At 38.9% G+C, this 27,573-nt stretch overlaps 2 protein-coding genes across 2 annotated transcripts in view; one reads left to right on the top strand and one right to left on the bottom strand.

Moving 5' to 3' along the window:
- Window positions 1–27,573, bottom strand: part of cdh23 (cadherin-related 23) — a 435,604-nt gene that overhangs the window by 88,765 nt on the left and 319,266 nt on the right. The window contains exons 22-30 of the mRNA XM_037538890.1: window positions 23,851–24,040; window positions 22,198–22,343; window positions 20,894–21,113; window positions 19,245–19,397; window positions 16,253–16,366; window positions 14,346–14,494; window positions 3,137–3,197; window positions 2,098–2,246; window positions 1,192–1,327 (exon numbers count right to left, since the gene is read on the bottom strand). Coding sequence (XP_037394787.1) covers window positions 1,192–1,327; window positions 2,098–2,246; window positions 3,137–3,197; window positions 14,346–14,494; window positions 16,253–16,366; window positions 19,245–19,397; window positions 20,894–21,113; window positions 22,198–22,343; window positions 23,851–24,040 — 1,318 coding nt within the window. The remainder of the gene's footprint in view (window positions 1–1,191; window positions 1,328–2,097; window positions 2,247–3,136; window positions 3,198–14,345; window positions 14,495–16,252; window positions 16,367–19,244; window positions 19,398–20,893; window positions 21,114–22,197; window positions 22,344–23,850; window positions 24,041–27,573) is intronic.
- LOC119263514 (uncharacterized protein C10orf105-like) lies at window positions 4,345–11,085 on the top strand. The gene is made up of 2 exons (XM_037538891.1): window positions 4,345–4,536; window positions 10,034–11,085. The coding sequence occupies exon 2, from the start codon at window positions 10,041–10,043 to the stop codon at window positions 10,542–10,544; it is 504 nt and encodes a 167-aa protein (XP_037394788.1). The 5' UTR covers window positions 4,345–4,536; window positions 10,034–10,040; the 3' UTR covers window positions 10,545–11,085.

Raw genomic sequence — 27,573 nt, 5'->3', positions numbered from 1 at the left:
GGACTTGTATGTCACCATCAGCAACAGTGGAAAACTACCAGAGAGGAAAATAAAACAATCTTTAAAAAGCTACAAATAAAGAACAAATCCAAACAGCAGTGAGTCAATATAATGATTGTCCTTTTGCGTGTCTCTCAAACCGACCATAAATAGCAACCTTTGTCTTCTCATGTGATCTGCTTGGAGGATGCAAAACCCAGCCATGTTTGTAGCTATTCAGTCCATTAGGAAGTGCACAGCAATAAGGAAACATCAGCAGACCACTAATACCGCACCACCTGTGTTAACTAGTATCCATCTCCAAGGTTTTTGCATAGCCAACATATTATGCAGAAGTTTGCATGCATAGTTTCAAAACCTACAGGAGTTTCACAAAGTTGTAAACTTACACTTTTAAAAACAGAGCTGCCAAAAAGAGTTCTTTGCACTAAAGAACCGCTTTTAGTTCAGTGGATGGCTCTTTAAAATATTATTTTTGTAAATGAGGTGTGCAAGTGTGAAAAACTGTGTAAAGTGTGTGAGAAAATGTGAATGTTTTACATCAATTAATGTTCTTTTTGACATCTGTACTAGAGGCCTAGAGAGACATTAAAGGTAAACAGGATTACTTTCGGCCAATAGATATTGCAATGACGTCTTATCAGATGACTGTCGATCTTTTTGCATTTTTGTATAGAAACTTTTGTAAATGATGTGTAAATGAGATGTTATTAAATACGCCTTGATTTACATATTTCTTTAGAAAAACAAAAGCTGCAGTTGCCTTGGGGTGGGTTCACATATTACATAGAAGATAGAAGGAAGATAGCTAAAATAACTTCTAGGAAGCCAAATACTTGTACCTATGAGCCTCTACATCACTGATGGATTATTTTGGCATGATTCTGAATGACTCTTTATAATACAGACAACATCCAAATGTGACTGAAGGAATTATTATCATAATACTGCAACGTAGACAAAAAGTGTTAAACCACACCTTAGTGCTTTCGTACATTTGAAAATGGGCAGCGAATATCATTATAGCCAAAAACTGAGCACATACTTGGGTTTATTCTATTATAATCAACTATAATTTTAACGTTCCAAAACTGATGCAGCTGAATCCCCACTTTCAGAGTGATGCATCATGATTATCAATGCACTTTTCTATCTATAATTAGCTGGGTGGATTTTAATGTAATTATGCACCTGTGTCTGGATCAGCAGCTCGAACCACGATAACAGAGGTTCCGATTCCCGCAGTTTCTCTGAGTCCCAGCCTGTTGTACTGCTGCTGGGTGAAGACAGGACGCTCATCATTCACATCCTCCACATACACTATTACCTACAGGGAGACAGACAAAGAGAGAGAGAGATAAAGAGGTAATAAAGGATCTTCTCAGAATCTGAGCGACAGAGGTTCATGATTTGCTAAACGACATGCTGCCCTGTTAACTCCACTGTCAAGCTGGCACATAGACACACAGACATAGCATTAGGCCAAGCTTATATATGCAAAAGTGCATATATATATATATGCATACTTTGTTAACCCCCCTTTCACCATCGTCAGGACCCCATAGGGCCACCACAGAGCAAGTATTATTTACATTGATTAATGGAGTACATATAAAGTGCACCTATATGATAAACTTATTGATAAAAGGACACTGAATTTAAATACAAGGTAGGTGTATCTAATAAAGGGCTAAGTGACTGAATGCTTACTAGACACTTTGTAGCTCCACCTAGCAGTGTCACTGATATAATAACTAAGGTTGACAAATGATTTCAGCAGAAATCGCAAGTAATTGCATTATTTTGTATAGTTAATAGTTAATAGTTAATAGTTAAAAGCGGAAGCTTTTATAACCGCAAAGGGGGGCCAACCCTGTATTATTGCCCATGATAGTATAATGGGGTGTTCAACAAGCTGTGATGCTCAGGTGTACAATATACTATGTATACAGTCAGTGTCATAGCATCTTGCTCATATACTGTTGATTTACATCGTGTTTCAATGGTAACAATTCCACTTCACTGTTTTGTTAGTTTGCTGCTCATTGATTTATCCACAAAAAGCTGCAAATGATCAATTTCAGAAAACATACACACCCTGACAGAGCTCCTCATGCTGCCCTGGTCACTGTTGTAAGCCTCCACCTCCAGCAGGTGTGAACTACTGGTCTCTCTGTCCAGCGCTCGCTGCCCACGAGTGATCAGACCAGACAGGAGGTCTATACTGAACTGACCACCACTGTTACCTAAGGAGAGATATGCAAACACATATTCTGTATTATTACATTTAAAAAAGAGTGACTAAATAGTTGAGATGTGGTTTGTTGTGAAATGCTCCATTTAAGAGAAACTCCCTTTGTCAGATGTCAGAACCAGATGTCAGAACCAGATGTCTGAAGTGTTTAATGCCTCTAAATGCCCCCTCACTGACACAATGACATGAAATTGTTACAAAGACACAGCCTGATGCCTGCCACATTGTTTTATGATAGTCTGTGATAGTGTTTCGGTTTTTAAAAGCAATTAATGGTAAAAAAAAGGTACATGAAGGGTGCTACATAATTTCAAAATTAGACATGCAGTTCGAGTAGTGTTTTTATTTATGATCTGATGGGTGCTGTGGTTTAACATCTTGACAGTTAACAGCTAACCAAGGCACATTGATCTTGTTTACTTTTTCGCACTATTTCTGCATGCACTTGCATTGCACAATTTGTGTGGTACATTGATACACATCACACACCCAAACTTTAAGCCCAAACACGCCTTTTTTTCTCACACATGCATGCTCGAACAGCATTATTATGACTGTATTTAAGTACTAACTCATCACCACACTGCTGCTGTGTATGAGCATCTAATGTGCAGTAGATAACAATGGCGATAGCACAGCACGTCTGTAGCACTGAGCAGTCCTGACTGTCTGTGGTGGAGACACACCACAGTGTTTGCATGGCTGTGGTTTCTCAAGTCTTCTTGTGACTTCTTACATGTGGGGCCTTTTTTCAGGGACTGTTTTCTGTTTATTGTGTTTTTCCATTTTTGCACCACAGTGTGCACTTTTGAAATGCATTGTGTGAGCACGTCTGGATAAAGCATTCAAAGCGTGGGAGCAGTGTACAGGAAGAAAACTCACCCGAGAGAATTCGGTACAGAACCCTGCCATTCTCCCCCTGATCAGCATCTGTAGCCTGGACCTGTAAACACACACACACACACACACACACACACACACACACACACACACACACACACACATACACACACACAGAATTGTTGCTGTCAGGACATGGGGTCATACAATTGTCACATAAGAATTACATGTGCTGTATAAATGTAATGCCTTAGCCGCCTTTTACCCTGTTTTTCTGTGGTCAGGACCCACCATGGACCCTCACAGCATGTAATATCAGGGTGGTGGATCATTCTCAGCATTGCAGTAACACTGACGTGGTGGTGGTGTCTTAGTGTGTATTGTGCTGGTCTGAGTGGATCAGACACAGCAGTGCTGCTGGAGTTTTTAAAACACCTCAGTGTCACTGCTGGACTGAGATTAGTCCACCAACCAAAAATATCCAGCCAACAGCGTCCTGTGACCATTGATGAAGCACTAGAGGATGACCAATAAACTGTGCAGCAGCGGATGAGCTATCGTCTCTGACTTTACATCGACAAGGTAGGAGTGTCTAATAGAGTGGACAGTGAGTGGACACAATGTTTAAAAACTCCAGCAGCAACACACACTAACACAACACCATCATGTCAGTGTTACTGTAGGGCTGAGAATGATCCACCACCCGAATAGTATCTGCTCTGTGAGGGTCCATGGGGGTCCTGACCACTAAAGAACAGGGTAAAAGGAGGTTAACAGAGTACGCAGAGAAACAGATGGACTACAGTCTGTAATGTAAAAACAGAGAATGGTTGGACATATAAACAATGATGTGTTCATCTTTAAAACTTAATAAAATTGCCATCTGACTCTCTTTTCACTGCCTGCTACAGTTAGGTGGTTGTCAAGACAACAACAGCTTCACAATAGCAGCCTGAGACACACACACACACACACACACACACACATGCTGAGAAGGACCCCTTCTAGAGACACATTAGTTTTATAAAGAGATTTAGGGAAGGGAAGAAGAAAGTGGGCGAGAGAGGAGGAGGGGGAGAGAGAGAAGAAAGGGGTAGGGGGTCACTTTGAGATAGATGAATAGGGCATGCAGAGTGGACTGTACCACTCTGGGCTCAACAGGGGTCAAAAACTTTGAAAAAAAAATATTTCTGCAAAGAGGCTGTAAATAACCGTTCACACAACGTAGCGTAACAGGACAGAGGCCTTGGCTAGGTGAATTTAACTGAGCAGTATTGTCTCTTGAAACAAATTCAAAGCTTTGGGCCACTTAATGCACCCTCTCGGCCCTCGCTCCATTCTCTCTCTTTCTCTCTTCCATGCAAGCGCTCCTTCCCAGCGTGGAAGAAGGACAGAAAAGGAGGGAAGACAGCAGCACACAGCACAACATACTGTTGCTTAAGGTAAAAGTTCTATTTACACAGACTATTGACCATCTACATTCTTAAAAATAAGGGGATATTTACATTGGAGGATAAGGATGCCACAGAAGAACCGCTTTAGATTCCCTAAAGAGGCTTTGAACAGATGGTTCTTTATAGTACTGGTTTTAAGATTTTCTTCATATTAGACAAATTACAAGTTTTCCAAAAAACACAAACATCCAATCCAAGAACCTTTATTTTTAAGCGCGCATGCTAATGTTAATGATGTAATATCAGTGATGATAATTGCTACTAGTAATAATGGGACATCTGGCTAATTGCTGATGAATATTCAACAGTGTATTTTGAATGGAGTGAAGAGTTAGTTGTTTGAGCGCATTGTTTGTGTGCATATTCATTGCTGATGTAACAGAACTTTCTCTAAAGTGGTAACTTTTGAAACTATTGAAATGTTTTTAACTTATATGACAGTGAAGATGCTGGTATATAAAAGACATGGGCATTTAAACGGTCCATATCCTACTTTTTTGCATTTTATTTTCTATTTCTATTTTCTACTTATGATGTTTGTGCAGCTTTATAGCACATATTTGCATAATAACTTGACACACATCCACAGAGAACACACTTGTCATTAAATCTGCAGATTTAGTCTAACACACTGGAAAAAATGAAACTACAAAATGTGCTGTAACATTTGATCAGGCCATGTTTTATGTTTAGTTTTTATTTTTAATACATGAAGTCCAGGTTTTTGTGCATTAGTGTGTTCTCTGTCAGGGATGTTTTACATTTTTTTCACTTAGAAAATCAACACAGCATGAGTCACCAAAACTTTTGCAAGCGACTGTAAATCACATCTGTTTTGATGGGCTGTCCTGCATTGTGTCTCATGCAAGCAGTCTGGGCTCAAACACTTCACATAACTTTGTATACCTGGGAGGGGCTAAACTGCTGTAGGTGTATTAGGCGGAAATGTTTTTTGTGACATCACGAAAAAGTGAGTTGAAAACTCACTGTTTTTGCAGCTCAGACTACATATATGTACTGTATGGACTGGGGAGTGAATGTTGTGTCTTGACACTGTAAAGAGTCCACATCCTATATTTGTCTTGAATATTATTTGAGGTCTGCTTATGATGTTTGTGCAGTTTCATGCACCAGAAACTGTCATAATTCATTTTCAAGTGATGAATTTTCAGTCTCTGTTCATCTCAGAGAATTAAACAGGTTGAACCTTTAGGACTGATTTATGTAAATTAGCTCTGTTCCGACTGGATGCTCTATTTTGTGCCTCATTCAAAATTCAACAAAGTCAAAAACTTCTTATGACTTTAGCGTGAGTAAAGTGTGGCATCACAAAAAGAATGAATTAAAAGCAAGCTTTTTTCGTGGGTTAGATTTCATGTATGGACTGGGGAAACACGGAATACATTTACATACACTTAATAATCTGATAACTGCAGGAAATCTGATTTCATCAGCAATCTGATCGACACATTTACATGCACTTGAGTAATCAGATCATGTGAAACTCCAGGTCTACATGAGTCAGACGTACATGAGTAATCGGATTTCTGCTTTGCAACCAACCAATAAACTCACAGAAGAAGATATTGACGTAAACGTAACGTAAACTTGAACTTCATGCCGTGGCTTGTTTTAAAAAATGTTGTGCCACTTCACCTGAAAATATGAACATACATCATCTAGAAGATAAAGTATATTTAAATCCTTCATTTATACAAGCATGTAGTTGGTTTCACATCACTCCAGAAGTGTTTTGACGCATCTCGCAGCAATGCTGCTTATTTCCAGTACCGCAGTCTGTTTTCACACATGTGCAGACTGAGAAATCCAAAAGAAATCAGAGTAAGAGTTTACATGCACTGAGAAATCTGATTACTGAGCCAGAATCCTGCTCTCTTTCTCAGATTTCTAGACTATACTCTGATCTTAGAAATTGGAGTATGCTGTTTAAATTGACCACTTAAGTAATCAGATAACTGCAGAAATCTGGTTATGATTAGATTAATGAGTGCATGTAAACACACTCAATGTTTATACATGCCACTGAACTCCCTTTTTTTTAAATGGTGAGGAAAATTGAGTTTTCCATTATATGGGCCCTTCAAGACTTGATTATTATAAGAGTATAACGCTGCTGTCGGAACAAAACCTCGTGTCTCGTGTCTAAAATAGTAACTTTACAGGAGAAAGAAAAAACATACTTTAATTCTAATGTAAGTTAAGGGAACCAGACATCTTTTCACGTCATTTTGTGCCGTTTCTTTTGGTCTGTTAATCATGAAATTTACACACAATGTAAAAAGCAACAGGCATTTTCAAATTATGCCATAAACTGACAAATGGAGATGTGAGGTTTTGTTCCGACAGCAGCATTATACTCTTATAATACACTCAAGTCTTGAAGGGCCCATATCATGGAAAATGAATTTTCCTCACCATTTTAAAATAAACGAGTTCAGATATGTGTGTGTGTGTGTGTGTGTGTGTGTGTGTGTGTGTGTGTGTGTTTGTGGGTAAGAGACTGATTAAGGCTTTTGCTAATCAGTGCGCCTGCCTTCATGGCCTATTCACCGCATTTCTGCCATTTGGACTAATTTCACGTCCCGATGTGTTTTCACTAAACAGTTAAGCCACACTTTGATCGCCCTGACTTTAACATGCTGACATTTGCGAATGCTACTAAGCGGAGAGAAGCTGAAATTCGTGATTGGTGTACCGAGAGTGTGTGTGATGTGTGTGAATGTCTGCGCATGTGGACGCACTGCTTTATATGGCAGGGGGCTATTTTAATTTATATTATGCTACAAAAATACTTTGTCAAGCTTGCTCACATGTTTGAGCATTGATTTAATAGGGATGTAATTGGCTCAAATGCCAGTAGTTTGTGTGTGCGTACGCTGGTTTGGGTGCTCTGCTGAGCCTCACTGACTCAGCCAGTGCGATGCAAGTCTACACAATAGCTCCAGACGGAGGCATGCTGGGAGCAGCTTATTCCAGTTACTGTCAGTGACGCAACTTATAATAAAAGCACAAAAGAGTGCAGCTTAATTCCACATTAAAGCTATCAAACAGAAGTTTATTAGGCACACCTACTGTGCCATTATGGCTACATTCACTGGCCATTTTATCAGAAACATCTATACAAGTGCACTTTGTAGATTTACATTTACAGACTGTAGGCCATCTGTTGATGCGCAGTTTAGCAGCCAGCCTCCACTCCAAACACCAAGTAAAGGTAGCCACCATAAAGAGCCACTCTTAAAAAAATGTGTCAAAAAAGGGTGACTATATGGAAAGATCTAGCCGTCAGAACCTTATACTGCCCTCCCTTTCACATACAGTACAGTGTGAAAGCCCAAGACCACCCTTCATTTTAAATTTCCAGTCAAGATGGCCATTAAATACAAGAGCATCAGTGTTTAATGTGTCCACTCTTTGCCTTTATTATCATCTCCATTCTTTTCAGACAACTCTCTTTCAGTTTTTCTATGAAATCTGCAGGGATATTTTTCCACAACCCCCAAGTTTAGTCTTAGAAGTTGTTTGCATTTTCTGCATTCCCATTAAGTAATCCCAAACATATGTAGTGGTGTTAAGATATGGACTCGGGGGTGGTCAGTCCATAGTTCTGAGAACTCCAGCAGCTTCTCTTTTTTCTTTTTTCTATTTCCTTTTCTCAATGAGGGCTTCTTGACATCTATAAATGCTTTCAGATCCATAGTGTTGAGATGTCTTCACACAGTGGTAGGACAGACAGAAACACCTGTTTCCTCCTCTCTTTGAAAGAGGAAAACTACTGTTTATCTGGTGAGGACAGTTTTGGTGGCAAAACAGATCTTAGTATATTCCTAAAATGAAGGTGTCAGAATGTATTCTCTGGAATACATTCTCTTTTAGCTCCTCCCAGAATTCTCTTTTAGTTCCCTCCAGTACCGTTCAGTAGATATTTTGAAGAAGTTCTTTAGGGAAGAAGATTGTCTCTTCTCAGTATTGTAGGACCACCATCATAAGGAACTGGTGGGTGGACCATTCTATGCACAGCAGTTCTACCTATATGGTAGCAATTCTGTCTTTGATGTCACTGCAAAGTTGAAATCCAGAAATATCCAGCCAACAGTTTCCTGTAGTCAAATGTCTGACCACTGATAAAGGAAGAGGAGAATGGCTAACACAAACTGTGCATGGAAAAAGTTAGTTAGATAAGCTATAGTCTCTAACTCCATGCCTACACCAACAAGGTAGGTGTTTATAATGAACTAGCCAGTATGTTCTTTGTTGGTAGTCTTATACTGGAAGGGAATTAAAGGAGAGATCCACCCCTTCACATGTTCCTACCTACATTTACAGAAACACTCATGTCTACTCTGCTTACCACATCCTGTTAACCTGCTCAAAAATACACACAAACTCCTGAATCTGCACTGCCTAGATCACATCTAGAGCTTGAAATACTTGTGAGAACCCGAAGGGATAATAATATGCACTCAGACCTCATTTTTCAGGTGTTTGCTTGGCTTGGATCATGTTTAACTTTCATATTTAGGTGTTCTATTATTTGGTGTCCAGAGGGTGGTTGTCAGGGTCAAGTTGAAGAATGTTCATGGGCTACTTTCAGGTTCAGTTGAACATTTCTGGTCTCATCATGAAAAATCTAAAAAAATATTGTCTTTTTAAAGATGCTGTTCTTTTTAAAAACCCTGTTAAACAGTCAAACAGTTAACTTCTCTGTCATACAGTCTGTATACAGTTCTGGCCAACACTAGTGGGACCCCTAAATTTAATTTCATAATGTACATTGTCACATATTAAATGGCATTGTGAAACATCTTTGTCCAATAAACACTCATGTCCAGTTAAAAATGTGTGCAACAAAATATTAGGAAAGGGTGCTGTTAAAACTGTCCATGTCATATTTTGTTTCTGTTCTTTAAAATCACTTCCTGTAATTTGAGTCATTTTAATAATAATTAATCATTTTAATAACTCTAGAAATTTAATAAAATATTCTAATATTTAAAAAGGTATATGTAAAGGTATATTTCCATCTATTTATCAAGATAGTGTACATTTTGTACAAAAAAGAAAAAGAAATAAAGCTGTCCAGAACTATATGAAAAACAAGCTACTAAAACAGGCTCTTTTAAATTATTCACAACCATGAAATATTTACATATGACTATCCGTTCAGCTGTCATTACTTTAGCCTGCCTGCTGATGTTGAAGTGATGAGGAGTGTTATTCCTGCAGAAAGTCTTTAGCAGAGTTACTGGACTGAAAAATGTGGGGAAAATGATTAAATGTTGTGCGGTTCCTGGCTGTCAGGAAGCAAATGGATCATTCAAGCCGTTTTAAAGGATCTACACATCTAAAACGTATCTAAAAAGAGGCCCTCTTTCAGAGCAGACACCAGTTTCATATCAAAGTCTTAAAACAACAACAACAAAAATGGTTCCATTCAACATCTCTGCTTTTCTTTTCTCCTCAGATCCAATATGGATGACCTACAAAACATCACTGTCACCTATACCTCCTCCTATTCGTCCCTCGCTACTCCCCTCTCTAACCTCTCTCTCCCTTCCTCCAACCTCTCCATCCCTATCTCCCCTGCCTTTCCTCCTCTCGACCTTCATCACCCACTCCCCACCATCATCGTCACACTTGTCCTCTTCCTGCTTTTCGGAGGGTGTGTGAGCGTTCTAGCGGTGTGTTGCTCCTCAAGGAGATCAGAGGAATTGGATGGAGGCTGTGGGCTGGGTGGTGACCTCTACTGTGGTCAGTCTTCACCCAGCGAGCCCCAGCTGAAGCTGTGGAAGCGACTAGGCTCCGTTCGGAGGTCTTTCTCTTCGGCCCCATCCTTCAGAAGACCGCCACAGCCTTCGGCCTCGGCCCAGAGCAGGCTACAGTCCAAGCTGGCCTTACAGCTGGAGCAGGACAGGATTGACCCGCATGTTCAGCTAACCCTGCCTTGTTTACTACAGTACGCTACCGAGATATAGACACGCAAATACTACACCACATAAAGATAACGCAATATACATATATGCTGCCATCAAAAACATGGAATCACTGTTCAATAAAATCAATTTGTATATTAGAATTTCAATAACTCAATATTTCTGATGTCACAGCCATGAAATATGTACATAGGATCATCCATTCAACCTACAGCATTTTATTCCCCCCATTTTATGTTAAAGTAATGCTTAGACTTAGACTTTAGACTTTAGACTTTAGACTGCGAGGCTTATGTTGAAGTTATATGCAGTGTTGCTACTGCAGACAGTCTACTCTGCAAATTCACAGGCTTCAAATTAGCAGGAAGCCTGTGTGACAAAATTTTAGATGTGTTCAGGTTGATGAGGGCAGCTGTAGATGATTCCACAATAATTAAGAATGCTGTAGAGCATCAGGAATGAAGTTAGACCAAATTTAACGTGGAATTTCAAAAGATAAGTACAATATATTATTTATCAGTGAATGACTCCTTTCTGTTCATAAAAAAAAAAAAACTTTGGAATATTGAATTCAACATTTCCACTCTTATGGAATTAAACAACCACAATTATTAGTATCACATGTCATTCGAAACATGAATGGTAGTATATATGTGTAAAAAAGCCCCATTTTTGTTACTTAAATACAAACGTAAGTGCACTAACAAGACATGTCTTCATTGCTGCTGATGCCAAGGCAACGATACACTGTTAGAATGCACTGATCATATCCTGACCACAACAGCTCATGGCCGCTTCACAACGGGATCAGTATCGGACATGCATGTGACTAGACTTCAGCCAATGCCAGCAGGACGTTGCTTCAATGCAGCCTGACCTATGGAGTCTAGCAACCGTTGAAGTCCACAATTGACCTTCCACAAGCATAGGCTCAGCCCACTGAGCCACCCAGACATGCCAGCATAATAGCACTCTGGGCTAATGGAGGACTGCCAGGATAGAAGGAGTGCCAGTGGACATCCATTTGATGGGGTTTTCCAGACTGTGTTGTTGGAGTTGAAAGATCTGGGCATGCTAACGGATCCCGCTGTCTAGACTCAAGTGTTGAGAATTTAAGTGGTTAGAATGATAAAAAGCTTAGATGACTAGAGAAAAAAGTCATGAGTGTGTATAGACGTATGCTGCTTACCAGTAGGGCTGCATAGTTAAAGTTGCATAAGTTAAAATGGTATAATTATTTTCCTAAATTTTGAAATCTGTACAAAAATAATACAAACAGTGTTGTTAAATGCGCTTACTACAAAATTTCAGCATACTTGAATCAGTGAGATGTAAATTGGCCACACTGAAATGAAAAATGAGTTCAACAGTGATGTACCCACATACATGAAACATTGTTTTATAATATTTTTGAGATACGTTTCCTCTTGCATTCATAAATACATGATGGAGAGAGGTACATGCAGGGTGTAGTAAGGCAAAATTGTACCCAAAATTAGAAAAAATATTTTTTAGATAAACCACTGTTTTAGCATTATCAACATTACATATCACTGATGTCAGAACGGAATCTCTTATCTCATCATCACATCTCATCTCATCATTTTTCAGTATTTGATGTCATTTGAAAATTCCTGTTGGTCTTCACATTGTGGTAAATTTGTGATGATTGGACCAAAAGAAATGGCCGAAAATGACTTTGAAAAAAGTCTGGTTCCATTGACTTTCATTAAAAGTAAGGTATGTTTTTTCCTTCTCCTGTAAAGTTACGATTTTGAAGAAAGGAGGTTTTGTTCTGACAGCAGTGATACGAAAACTACAAGAAAACATATGTAGGTTCACTCGTCATAAATAGTACATAAAATTTGCATTATACAGCTTATGACCCCTGGATTCTAGCACCACCACTGTGAGTGAAATTTCTCTCCAGTGAACAGATTCACATCAAATTACTTTGACTGACTTTACATCTGACTGAATTATACAGAAATGGAATTCCTCTTCAGATGTTTTTTCATACTCTGATGAATGATGTAACTGTATATAAATACATATGCAATCATTCCACTTCTTTAAAGATTCAGCTAACTTTGTTATGTTTGTCAAAATAATTTATATGTGATCGTTCATGAAGTGTGTATTAGATCCCCTCTGATGATGAAGCTTGAAGGTGGAAGGAACTTTTGAAAAAAATAGTCATACAGAGGATTTTTGAGGAGTGTTCAGCTAGCTGGCTAACATAGAAGGTCAGACAGCGAATGCTACTTAATTCATTTGCATTTATTATGCATTTATTAGCCTCTACATCTGTGGTCCATCAGTGGATCACTGTGGGTGGGATTCACAGTAATGCATCTTGGGGACTGTAGTGAGGGAACACTGATGCATTAACACATAAACATAAACAGGGTATAAAAGGATGAATTCTGTCAAACCAGTGAAGCTGAGGAATGCCATACTACAGTACAGAACACTATATAACACAACAAATAGCATAATAAATGGTATATAGGCTGGAATGTCCTTTTTGTATACCAGAGTCAATAACGACCAGCTAATTAGCCAATTAATTTAAGCTTAATTGCCAAAACTATGATCGCAATTTGTAATGTATCCCCCATCTTAGCTGTGTCCATATCATGTTTTCGCTTTCTGTTTACCTTCACTCATGTCTCTTTGTCCATGTGCTCTTTGTCTTGATGTTTTGCTTTGCTCCTCCTTTGCTCCGCCCTTGTGTTATGTCACTCCCCTAGTCCCACTTGTTTCAACTGTGTCTTGTTTGTAGTTTGTGTATAACTAGTGTTGAGTGTTCCCTGTCTGCTCTTGAATCTTCATATTAGTTCAGTAGCTTGTCAGTATGTTCCATGTTTGTGCTGTTCCACTGTCCCATGGTTGTGTTTTTTTCTTTATCATTAATGATAATAAATCTATTTTAATTCTAACTACTTAATAAATCTATTTTAATTCTTAGTTCTCAATAAATCTATTTTTAAAACTCACACCTAGACACTGCCTCCAACACACTGTGACACAATTAAAATCTGCTTCATTGTGCGGCCCTACTGACTAGTGTACTCAGCAGATGTTGAGCCTATTTTTAATTAGATAAGTGATCTGTGTGTGTGTGTGTGTGTGTGTGTGTGTGTGTGTCTCACTGTGTCTTACAAAAATTTCCGAACCCTCAGCATCAGCACACACATTTCTGTTTGGTTTAGTATCAGGCAAAATGTCATGTGCACTTCGACTTCAAAGCAATGAGGTACCAAGTGCACATAAAAAGGCCTAACAAGGGTGTCAGTGATAGTAGATTATGCTTACTACTGAAATGACAGAGTTGTACAGGGTGTCATGTTTAGATTAGCAGATTTACATACAGATTTGATAGTGTTTTTTAATTAGGGGTCAGAGCTGGGACCATTCAGTAATTTTTAGTTTTCTTTTTCATTGTAATTTAACTTGTTTTTTTTTAAGCTTTTTGATCCGTGTAATTGAGTGCTATAGGAAATGATCACTTATGTGTACATAGTTGTATGCAAAAGTTTGAGCACCCCCGTCAAATGAACTGTTTTGTGAGGTTAACACATCCTCCACAGGAAGCAAACCTAAATATTAAAATTTCTATTTCCTATTTTTATATATAAAATCTAAAACTTTTGCACAGGCTACATTTTAATTGTATTTATTGTTAATTTAGCAAATAAACTATTTGTGCATTAAAAGGTGTGTTCTCTGTAAAGCATGTGCTATTTTTTAATTTAAAAATGAAAAAAACATGTCATTTGAAGGGGTGTCTAAACGTATGCATATGACTGTTTGAGCTTATATTATGTGGTTTGTGTATACCTGCAGTATGCTGGTTCCTCTTGGCACACTCTCCAGAATGGTGGTCTCGTAGCTGTTCTGAAGGAAGATGGGCCTGTTGTCATTAACGTCCAGTACTGCCACATAAACTGTGGCTGTGCCTGTCTTTCTGTCCCCAGCCGGGCCATTATCTATGGAGAACATGGTTAAAACTCAATGAACAATGCTAAACTGGAATAAGCATAAAGCTGAATTAAAAAACAAACAAACATACAAACAAATAAACAAAGCAAATCAGAGCTCTGAGAAGTGTCTGCTTTCTTTTGGCTGTAAACAATGCTTAAATACAACAGTACAGTCCAAGAGAACATCTACATATAAAAGCTAGACAAAAAGACAAGTTTCAGTTTCATTATAGTTTGAGTGGACATTGCTTGATGTAATATGGCAGATCAAAAACACACCAACAAAAAATTGTTCAATAAAATTCTCTCTTCGTTTGCTTTGTAAAGTTGGTGCTCAACTCAATATTGGGGTAAAAAGTAACATACTTTTATGTACTTAAACAGTAGAATGTGCTTTTGGTCAACTTATTTGTTTATATTCATACAACAACATCATCTGGGAATTATCACAGTAATAAAATCAATTCTAAATTGAATGCACAATTAATGTTTATCTGCTGAACCTGACATATACGCCATTAGAAATAAAGGTTATGTGCAGGTACATTATCATTCATCAACGTACAGACAATGCAAATGTTCCCTTAAAGATACAACAGTGGATTTAAGGTCCAATTGTGAACTTTAAATAAGTTTTTTCCAGGTGAAAAGTATGAAGCTGTATCTTTTCATAACCAAATGTTTTAAAACAGAGCAATAAAGTAAAGGCCTGGAGATGAGACGGGGTGTGTGGAGTCAGCACAACTGAAAATATAATTTCAGTGGATTATGGTACAATTATGTTCCCTGACTAAAGGTACTGAGATGTACCCTTGAGGGTACCAGCCCAGTGACAAGAGGGGTGCTGCCCCAGTGACAGTTTACTATCTTTATTTCTGAGACTGTACAAAACAATAAACATAAAATGTGGAATGTGAAAAAGCTCACTCAGTACACTGCAAAAAAAGTATCTTGTCAAGTAAAATTTTAAAAACAATGAATCAATAAATCGAAATAGTCAATAAATCTAATATTTCTCCTGTTTAGATTGTGGTAAGGTTAATTTAAGATTGTCTACTTTCTTTCTAGGTCCTTTTTAAGAAATGTGCTTGAAACCAGCAAAATTATCTGCAAGTGTAGTGAGATCATTTTACTTGATAAAATTACATAAACAAATAAAACATGTCTAGAAATAAGATAGATAAGCTTATAATAAGTGCAATCATCTCAAAATGGTAAATATTAGATTTATCAACTAGATTTAAGATCATTTGACTTGACAAGATACCATTTTTTTGCAGTGTAGAAAAGTAGAAATGAAGCAGATTTATAGAAAAATGCCAAATTTAAGTGTGTTCACTATAGAGAATGTGTTAACTTCTTTTCACTTAGGAAATCAACATGTAACATATAACAAAATGTAACCTGTTAAATACACATAAAAATGATCATTGATTTGAATAATGCTCAGACAATGTAAAGGTGTCTGTCTGACAGGTGGTGTTAGCAGACAAGTTATACACATCTGCAGAATAGCTAAACACACCACGGCAGCTTCTGATTTGCTTTCACAGTTTCACTACAAACAGGAAACCTCAGGCACTCTGCTCTTGCTCGTGCTTCTTTCAGACAGGAAGTGAAGGTGTTGCGCTACACTTGCTCACACTGCAGGCTTGCACGCATGACCTGAGCCCAGTTGTGAAAACCATCTCTACCTTATGAGGTTCTACCTGCAGGTTGCACATACAATCACAGCAGCCACAGCTAAAGGTACAGCAGACTCACCGATGGCCTCGATGACGAGTGTGTACGACGCTTGTGTTTCACGGTCCAGGTCCACCACAGTGCGCACAACACCATTCCTGAAGCCCACACTGAACTTTCCATCCTGGTTCCCACCTGCATGTGCACATAAAAAGACAGAGGGTGTCACTAATTGCACACAATTCCACAATTATATAATAATACAAGAGGGTGGCTGAAGACTGAATACACTATCCTATGGTTTTATCAGTCTACTCAGGCTTTAGCAGAGCTCAGTAACAATGAGATTAATAACTGATCACCACACCGATTTATCAGTCTACTCAGACTTTAGCAGAGCTCAGTTACACTGAGATTAATAACTGATTATGACATTGATTTATCAGTCTACTCAGGCTTTAGCAGAGCTCAGTTACACTGAGATTAATAACTGATTATGACATTGATTTATCAGTCTACTCAGGCTTTAGCAGAGCTGAGTAACACTGAGATTAATAACTGATTATGACATTGATTTATCAGTCTACTCAGGCTTTAGCAGAGCTCAGTAACACTGAGATTAATAACTGATCACCACACCGATTTATCAGTCTACTCAGACTTTAGCAGAGCTCAGTTACACTGAGATTAATAACTGATTATGACATTGATTTATCAGTCTACTCAGGCTTTAGCAGAGCTCAGTTACACTGAGATTAATAACTGATTATGACATTGATTTATCAGTCTACTCAGGCTTTAGCAGAGCTCAGTTACACTGAGATTAATAACTGATTATGACATTGATTTATCAGTCTACTCAGGCTTTAGCAGAGCTGAGTGTAACACTGAGATTAATAACTGATCACATTGATTTATCAGTCTACTCAGGCTTTAGCAGAGCTGAGTAACACTGAGAATAATAACTGATCACATTGATTTATCAGTCTACTCAGGCTTTAGCAGAGCTGAGTAACACTGAGAATAATAACTGATCACATTGATTTATCAGTCTACTCAGGCTTTAGCAGAGCTCAGTTACACTGAGATTAATAACTGATTATGACATTGATTTATCAGTCTACTCAGGCTTTAGCAGAGCTCAGTAACACTGAGATTAATAACCGATCACATTGATTTATCAGTCTACTCAGGCTTTAGCAGAGCTGAGTAACACTGAGAATAATAACTGATCACATTGGTTTATCAGTCTACTCAGGCTTTAGCAGAGCTCAGTTACACTGTGATTAATAACTGATCACATTGATTTATCAGTCTACTCAGGCTATAGCAGAGCTCAGTAACACTGAGATTAATAACTGATCACATTGGTTTATCAGTCTACTCAGGCTTTAGCAGAGCTCAGTTACACTGAGATTAATAACCGATCACATTGATTTATCAGTCTACTCAGGCTTTAGCAGAGCTGAGTAACACTGAGAATAATAACTGATCACATTGGTTTATCAGTCTACACAGGCTTTAGCAGAGCTCAGTAACACTGAGATTAATAACTGATCACATTGATTTCTCAGTCTACTCAGGCTTTAGCAGAGCTCAGTTACACTGTGATTAATAACTGATCACATTGATTTCTCAGTCTACTCAGGCTTTAGCAGAGCTCAGTTACACTGTGATTAATAACTGATCACATTGATTTATCAGTCTACTCAGGCTTCAGCAGAGCTGAGTAACACTGAGAATAATAACTGATCACATTGATTTATCAGTCTACTCAGGCTTTAGCAGAGCTGAGTAACACTGAGAATAATAACTGATCACATTGATTTATCAGTCTACTCAGGCTTCAGCTGGAACTTCAGGGTTTATAAAGAAGTACATTTTTCCACACCATGTGCTGATTTTAAAATAATTAACAATTATTAATATAAACAACAGTTAATGATGCTTCTTTTATGTGTATATGCTTTTTTATTTTTATTTAGCGTTTAAGTATTCTAAAAATTCCATTCTCCTAAAAGGTAATTGTATTCTGAATATTGTCTTTATAAACTGTAACTGAATACAGATACTTAAATAGTAAAACTGCACATGTATATCACTGTTGTCTGAAGAAAACCTCGTATCTCCAAAATGGTAACTTTACAGGAGAAGGAAAGAATTTTTTCCAAGTCATTTTGGGCCATTACTTTTTTGTCCATTCATCGTGAACTTTACATTCAGCGTAAAGAGCAATAGGCATTTTCAAATTATATGAAAAACTGAAAAACAACAAAAATGGAGATACGATGTTTTCTTCCAACAACTACCTGCAGTAACATACAGCTTTTATAATGATGACAAAACACAACATGATTAAATACACCAGCATTCAAGAAATAATTAATTCTGTTATTCATAATAATCACAATGAACTACTCTCTACTAAGCAATGCATTTCAGTTTTTTAACAGCACATCAGTTTTTTTCTGAACATGCCAAGTTCAGTTTTTTGTTGGTTTTCTAACTGACCATATCCTCTACAGGGAACACATTTAGTACACAACTTAAACTTATTTACTGAGTTTAACATAGTGAAAATAATCAAATATAATACAACAACTGTGGTGGTGTGTCACTAGACTCATCCCAGCTTGCTATGACTGTATAACTGTGGGAGACCCAACTAGTGTGAGGAACTGCTAATGACTAAATTTGGGAGAAAACAAGGAAAAAATACACCCCTGCAATTATATCCCAATGTCATTAACAATAATCGAAATGAATTCCATGAAACAGTCTATAACAACCCACATGCTGGACAGCCGTTGCTAGGTTACAGGTTAATAAGGTGCAGTGATACTTCTGTCAAAGTGCCAATTATTTCTTGTAAAATGCCTCTCAGCCATCACACTGCAAGATTGGATCTAACTCTGGTTTAATTTCATAAAGTCCATAAAGATTTGCCAGCAATATACGCAACACAAAGCAAACACAACAAAAGACACATTTATACACAATGATGTTGTTTATTATGTACTGCAGACAGAGTGTAAGCCTGTCCTCGGGTCAGCTTAAGCCTCAGGAGTCTGACCTGTGATGAAATAGCTGAGCTCAGCGTTGAGTCCAGCATCATTATCAGAGCAGTTGAGCCTGACCACCACAAAATCGCGCGGGACGCTCTCCAGCACTGAGGCGTTATACACACGCGGGAAAAATGTGGGCGTCTCATCATTAACATCCAACACTGGAGAGAGAGAGAGAAAGAGAGAGAGAGAGATTTGAAGGCACAATCATATGCATTTGTAATCAAACAGGGCCAGAAATTCAACACAGAGAGAGAGAGAGAGAGAGAGAGAGAGAGAAAGTCTGGATTATGTTTTATTCTAAATAGTTCTTTTTTAAAATGCATAAATGCATCCTAATTTGCCAGACTAGAAGTGCATTAACCATGAACTAATGGAAAAGCTGACTTTTTTACTAGTAAAGTAACAGTTTGAAGTTGTGCAACCCCGACTGTGAAGAAAATAATTTACTGTTCACCACAGAGAGCAATGACGGCAGTTTTCTTTGGGTAGTATCTTGCTTTACTACATCCTGCATGTACCACACCACCATGAATGGATTAAAAAAGTCCATTTTAAATCAAAAGGTTATGCCACAAGAATTTCTCACATCATTTTTGTAGTTATTCAATTGGTTATGTAAACACCATACTTCGATCTAGAAGTCCGATTAAACGATTAAATCCCTTACTCAGATTTCTTTCTTTCAGTCTGCTGTACTGGAAAATAAAGCAGCGTTGCTGTGAGATGGCAGCAAAGGACATGGAGAGATGTTGAAACCAATTACATTCTTGACGAAATTAAAAATGTAAAAATGTCTCATCTTCTACATGATGTATGCTCATGGTTTCAGGTAAAGTGGTGCGTTTTTGTTTTTTTTTTGTAAAGCTGCGGTATGAGTTTACTGAATGTTTATGTCATGTCTTCTTCTGTGAGCTTATTGGCTGGTTGCAAAGCAGAAATCTGATTACTGCCTGACTCATGTAGACCCAGAGTTTTCCCATTATCTGATTGCTCAAGTGCATGTAAACGTATTGATCGGATCACTGACAAAATCTCAGGCACAGATTTTCTGCAGTTATCAGACTATTAAGTGCATGTAAACACATTCAATGTCTCGGAAACCAGGTAGCATATTCATAACCATTTCATGTAATAATCTTCTGTGACGTAGCTTTTGGAGGCATTACACTCTTAAGATGCCTGGTTCCTATCACCACCACTGTAAACAGTTCTGAGTCGATAGCTTTTCTAGAACAGAGCCTTTCACACCTCAATGACTTTGTACACATCTTAACCATTTAATTTAATTTAATATTTAATCAGATATTTTGGAAAGTAGTTGGGATAAGTATTATATTGGCTTGCAGTGTATGGTATTAAACTTGAATTGATATCTTCTTTTAGTCAAGATTTAGGTTACAAGAGTACATAGGAAAAATGATGTGTTCTGTACAAAGTAAATCTCTCTTTCCAAACATCACTGAATGGACAGACAAAGGACAGATTCACAAAAGGAGCTAGGATGCAAACTTTGGACACTATGTCTTAGCTGGTCAACTACAGTTGGGGTATACGGAACCCTTTTGGTGAATTGACCCTTTAAATCATAAATGTCCATACAGGAAGGCCTCCCAAAGAAAACCACACCACTCTGTTGCCCTTGCTGTCCAGTTACCTGTGATAGTAAGGGTGCTGGTAGAGGTGCGAGGATACTGTCCTGCATCAAAGGCCACCAGCCGCAGGTAGTACTGTCCGATTTGCTCACGGTCCAGCGCAGCCGTGGAGAACAGCACCCCTGTGCTGCTGTTGAGGCGGAAGTCCAGCCGGGGCATGCCCACCTGCAGACCCAGAGTGACCGCTCCATTCTCCGCTTCATCAGGGTCTTGCACCTGCACCTGCGGGGACCCAGATTAGATCATATTAGAATGAGTTGGATTAGATTTGTACTCAGTTTAAACAGGGATAAAAAGTATTAAGGATGAGTAAAAACACTGCAGTGCAGTTATATGAAAGAAAAAATACAAAGAATAGTCATGCTGCAATAACAGTACATAAGATAAGATAAGACAATCCTTTATTACTCCCACAACAGGGGAATTCACATTGCTTCAGTGCTAAATAAACATTAAGAAAACAGTATGAATATGGATACTGATACTACAATAACCAGCAGCAACAATAAGCCTCACATGTTTGAGTTTAACGCCACGTAATGTTATTTGGCCTTATTTAATTCAAGTTAAATGTGCTGGTTAGCTGACCCCTATGTTCCCTGGCCTCTTCCACTTGCAATAATCCTTGTTGTGGAGGTGCATTTATTTGTATTAATAAATGTTGCTGTGTGCTACTGCATTTTCTATCCCTATATAAAAGAAGCTACACACAGTCTTTATTGTTGGAACACATTTATAACACAACTGACATTTGTAAGGGCTCATTACCAATATCAGCAAAGAATGATTGCAATATAGTGTTTGCATATTCAAAATAGTAGCTTGTGCCACAAATAAAAATCCACAAATTTTAGGCTTTGTTCTTTACGTATCAATGTAAAAAGGACATTAAAAGGTAAAAAATAGCCATTTTTGGTTAAAGAACAAAAAGTAAAAGGATAAAAGCTCTTTTATGAGTCATACCCAATAATGAGCATCAGTAAAGAGCAGTTTGTGTAATAGAGATTAGTCTGAAGTAGAGTTATTCAAACCTTTAATCCAGTTTCCAGCCTTAGATTCTATAATCACTAATAGTTAACAAATCTATCATGTTAATGATTGTCCACCTAGTGTCACATCTACCAGTGAATAAAACTGCTAGTAACTGTTAACTGGTAACTTCTACAACTGGAAACTGAATTTAAAACCTTTTTGAAGGTCTGAAGTAATTCAGACAAAAACCATGTGCTTATAGTCTACAGCTATAGCATCTCTTTTCCTGAACCCACTCAAGTTCAAGGTTCAAGCTTAGGTCATATAAACAAACCCTGAAGACAGACGATCCAATAGGAAGGCCCTCTGGAACCTCAGCGACAAACGGCAGGTTGAGGAAGGCAGGGTCGTTGTCATTGAGGTCCAGCAGGTTGACGTAGACTGTGGTGCTGGCTGAGGAACGCAGTGGCGGGTTTCCACCTGAAGAGGGCAGCAGAGCAGTGAGCACCAACTTGGCCATGAAGACAAACTTCCATGACCTTACTTTAGTCTTTAGATCCTCTCAAGAGGAAAGAATTGTTAACTATGGAGAAAGATGTCATTTAAGGCTCTGAGTGCACAAGAGCAGCTATGTCTACTAGCACACAATGATAAGGTAAAGCAGGCAGGGAAGAAAACAAACAGACAGCTGGAGAAAACACATAGAACCAGACACAACAAGCAGAAAGAGAGACAGATATTAAAGCAGTCATGGCCTAAAGGTATTCCTCCTTACCACAGTAACTGTCAGACATTTGCTGTCCAAAGTTTGCTTCTATAGCCATAAGGCAAAAGTAGTTCAATAATGAAGGCTCATGCCTTAATTAGCATGCTGCATAAATCACCATACCTGTCTCAAACTGAGTGGACTTGTTAATTAATCTCTATTATACTTGCTTACATGGTTTCTGAAACTGTATGATTTTTATCTATAAATATGGACAAACGTATGTCAATTGTTTAAAAGCAAGCACCTCAAAGACTGACACATCAAGTGTGAAAGTGCTCTGATTTAGGCAGCAAATTACACAACACTCCAACTCCACTGAAAACAGAAAACTGCTTAGACTTTATGTGATTCAAATATGTCAAGTGGTCGCACATGAATAAAATACGCTAAATCAATACAGCTTTCAGTTCAGTTCCTTTAGAACTGTGTTGATGTAATGCATTTTACTCACGCACAACTACTTGACATATTTGAATAATGATGTTTTTTCAGCATACACTGTTAGAAATAAAGGTGCTGTGCAGGTACGTTTCTCGTTCATCAAGATACAAACAATGTAAATGTTCCCTCAAAGGTACAGCAGTGGATTTAAGGTCCAAAAGTCTTAAAAATCTTAAACAATTTTTACCAGGTGAAAAGTTTGTATTTGTACCTTTTCATAACCTAATGTTTCAAAACTTAACAATAAAATAAAAAGCCTTGAGACGAGATGGTGTGTGTGTGGAGTCAATACAACTTAGAAAATATCATTTCAATGGATTACAGTACAGTTACGTTTCCCTGACTAAAGGAACTGAGATGTACCCTTGAGGGTCCCACCCCGGTGACAAGAGGGGCACTGCCCCAGTGAAAATGTAGTGCCGTTTTTTCTGAGAGTGTAGAAACATTTGTACATTTGGTTTGATATTTGAAGACATTGCTTTAAATTAAATGTAAGAGCCCCCATACTGAAAAAAGGAGTGCACTGAATTTAGCTGATTTTGATGTGTACATCATATACATATAAGAATAAAGTATGATTTCCATTATTCTACTGCTTTTTAATTATTGCCAAACATATGTAAGCTGAAAGATTTTCAGCGACCCTGACGGAGAAGCGGCTTAGAAAATGGATGGATGGATGGATGGATGTATCTCTCTCTCTCTCTTCTTCTCTCTCTCTCTCTCTCTCTCTCTCTCTCTCTCTCTCAGTGTTGGCAGCAGAGTGGAGCTACTCACGGTCAGTGGCGGAGATGACGATGGTCCTCATGAGCTGAGTGGCTCTAGGGTCTAGACTCTCTCTGTCCAGAATTGCTCCACTGGTGCGGATTTTGCCTGTCCGGTTGTTGATTATGTAGAAGGGATTGGCTGGACTGATGCTGTACATGACTGTACCATTCTCTCCATTATCAGGGTCCCATGCCAGCACCTAGAGAGAGAGAGAGAGAGAGAGGGAGAGATTGAGAGAGAGGAAGTGAAAGAGAGTGAGAGAGAATGAGAGAGAGATAAAGATAGAACGAGAGAGAAAAAGATAGAGGGAAAGACAGAGAAAGTAACAAAAAGAGAGAAGGAAAGAGACAGAAACAAGAAAAAAATGGAAAAACAGAGAGAAAGAGAAGAGAGAGAGAGAATGAGGCATTGAGAAAAAGTGTGTGACAAAGAGACATTGCAAAAAAGAAAGATAGAGATATTGGTAAAGAGAAAGAGAATGAGGAGAGAGAGAGAGAGAGAGAGAGAGAGAGAGAGACACACACACGCTGCTCTCAGGTGGGTAGCAAATGACATCATGCCGTTCATTCCCACCACAATGGCACGGCGGGAGATTTATTCTGCCTCGAACCCAACGTGTTTTTTTCTTTAAAAGAGCCGATCAATTATTCACAACACTGATGAAGAAATGCTGGAAATGGCTTAATTGGTCATTAGAGGAACAAAGGGGCCTTCTGGTCTTTAATTATTGAGAAACGGATGCCAAGACATCTCTGTGCTTCATTGACTGGAGCGCGAGAGAGAGAGAGAGAGAGAGAGAGAGAGAGAGAGAGAGAGACCAAAAGAGCAAGAGAGCATGTGGGTAAATGTAGATCATGCTCTAACAAGCAGCAGTGAGGAGCGGACCATTTCAAGGTTCACCCAATCGATAAGAGCCTAATTACAATACTCCACTCTCCACCCACACACAGATAGCCTGGAGATCGAGTCTTTTATTTTTTATAAAATCTTCTTTATGATGCCCTTTACTTCCTTTATGACTCCTACTTAAATAAGCTAAAATATGCACTCACCAGCCGCTTTATTTGGAACAGCTCTCTAATACTGGATAGCTCTCAAAACAGCCTGAATTTTTTGTGTTATGGAGTCAACAAGATACTGGAAACATTCCATTCCTCCACATACATGCTGCAAATCTCCTATCACATCCCAGAGGTGCGTTATTGCAGTGGTCTTCAGGGACCCCTAGACAGTCCAGACTGTTGCTCCAGCTCATCTTGCAACACATAGGGATGGCACAAAAATCATGTGGGTGTCACTAAGGACTGGTTGTAGAACCACTGCTCTACTGCATTCGGATCTGGTGACTAAAGAGGCCACCGGACTCGTCACTGGACTCGTCATGTTCGATAAGTAATAGGGGGCACCATGTGTGCCAAGAAAACATTCCAAACACCATTACACCACCACCGACTGCGGACACAAAGAACATTGACCGCACTGAAGGCACTCCTGTTGCAATGTTTCTCAAAATAGTTTTCAGGGACCCTTAGGTTGTTGCTCCAACCCATCTTGCAGCACATAGGGGTGGAGCAAAAACATGTGGGTGTCCCTGAGGCCACTGTAGTACACTGAATTCGTCATGTCCCTGGAACCTGTTTGAGATGATGTGCTTTGCAACAAGGCTTATTGTACTGGAAGTAGCCACTGCATAATGGGTAAATTGTGGCCATAAAGGGGTGTAAGTGGTCAAATAGAGTCAGCTTTCGATCGATGATCGATTGGTATTGGAGGCACAATGTGTGCCATCATTCCAAACATCATTAGACCACTATAAACTGCTGACATCAGGCATGTTGGGTCTAGGGATTCATGTTGTTTACACCAAATTCTAGCCTTCCAACCTGCATGTTGGTTCAGACCAAGAAATGACCTGTCTACTTAGCTTATGCCCACTGCAGCCTCATGTTCGTGATCTTTTGCTCAGTGGAACCCACTGTCGCTACACTTCTTGCAGCCCATCCACTTTAAAGTTCAGCTGTGAATTCAAAGAAGCTTTTCTGATCACCACTGTTGTGAAGAGTGGGCATTTGAGGTCCTACAACCCATCTGGCACCAACAAGCATGCCACGGTCAACATCTACGTCACTTAGATCATATTTTTCTCCATTATAATGTCTGATTTAAGCCCTTGAATGATCTCAGGCATTGTCCTGCTGCTACACTAAGTGATTGGCTTACTGGATAATTGCATTACTGAGTAGGTGTAAAGGTGTTCCTAATAAAGTGATCTGTCATTAAGTATGTCTACATGCACTCAATAATACGATCATAATAAGATTTCTGCAGTTATCTGATTATTCAAATGGTGATGTAAACACTCCCCGGCCAGGTGACCAGGGTCCTTTCTGTGTAGAATTTGCATGTTCTCCTTATGTCTGCGTGGGTTTCCTCTGGGTTCTCCGGTTTCCTCCCACAGTCCAAAGGCGCGCAGTCAGGCCAGTTGGACATGCTAAATTGCCCCTAGGTGGGTGAATGGGTATGTCTGTCTGTCTGTCCTGCGATGGACTGCCGACCTGTCCACGGTGTATCCTGCCTTCTGCCCAGTGACAACTGGGATAGGCTCCAGCACCCCCCCGCAACCCTGAGGGAGAAGCGGCTTCGAAAATGTGCGTGTGTGTGATGTAAACACCATACGCCGATATAGAAATCTGATTAAGAAATCCGATAAAGAGAGCTGGATTTTAGCTCCGTAATCAGATTTCTCAGTGCGTGTAAACTCTTACTCTGATCTCTTTCAGATTTCTCAGATTTCACACGTGTGAAAACAGATGGCAGTACCAGAAATAAACGAGCAGCGTTGCTGTGAGACGGCAGCAAAACACTTTTGGAGCAACAAGGAAACCAAATACATACTTCCTGAAATGAAGGATTTAAATATTCTTCATATTTTAGATGATGTTTGTTCATATTTTCAGGTAAAGTGGTGCAATGTCTGTTTTGTTTTTAAGCTGTAGCATGAAGTTTTAAGTTTATGTTACATTTACATCATGCCTTATTCTGAGTTTACTGGACAGTTGAAAGCAGAAATTCCATTACTGCCTGACTCATGTAGACCTGTCCCCATTATCTGATTACTTAAGTGCATGTAAACGCATATATGAATGAACAAAGCGCAAACTGGTTCAAACACTTCAATTTAAGCATGAATAGTAAACCCATCTGTGCAATAAACACAGATGCAAATGACTAGAAAAGCCTGTCCAAAAGAGCCAATAAAGTAAGTGAGGCAGGAGTAAATTAGTGTTAATAAAGGACCTCAGGCTTCCTTTCTCTTTTATTCTTTTCTTCCCTCTCTCACACTTTCTTGTCCAGCCTCGCCATGAGGAATGAAAGCGATTTCACCTGGCCGGTGGGACACCATTGCGCCATCGCCACAGGACATTACAGATCACCATGGAAACCAGCAAAAGCCAGCTATTAGCGGCCTAATTATTCCACACAATTCACGTCTGCTGGCCAATCGGAACAGAAGGGTGGAGTTGACCACTCTCAGCACACTTACTGAGAAAAAGAATGATAAGACACGATAAGTCATATTTTGTCTGTCATACATGCACAAGCACACTGTTTCTGTGTTTATAAGACAACAGGTTTCTCTCTCTTGCACTGCACATTCAGTAGGGTAATTACCTATGCATTCCGACTCGGGGCTATTTTTTAATTAGCCATTGGAACCCCTTAATTAAGCTT

The sequence above is a fragment of the Pygocentrus nattereri genome, chromosome 5 (genome assembly GCF_015220715.1).
Source record: "Pygocentrus nattereri isolate fPygNat1 chromosome 5, fPygNat1.pri, whole genome shotgun sequence".
Taxonomy (NCBI): Eukaryota; Metazoa; Chordata; class Actinopteri; order Characiformes; family Serrasalmidae; genus Pygocentrus; species Pygocentrus nattereri.
This window is presented reverse-complemented; position numbering and strand designations above follow the sequence as displayed.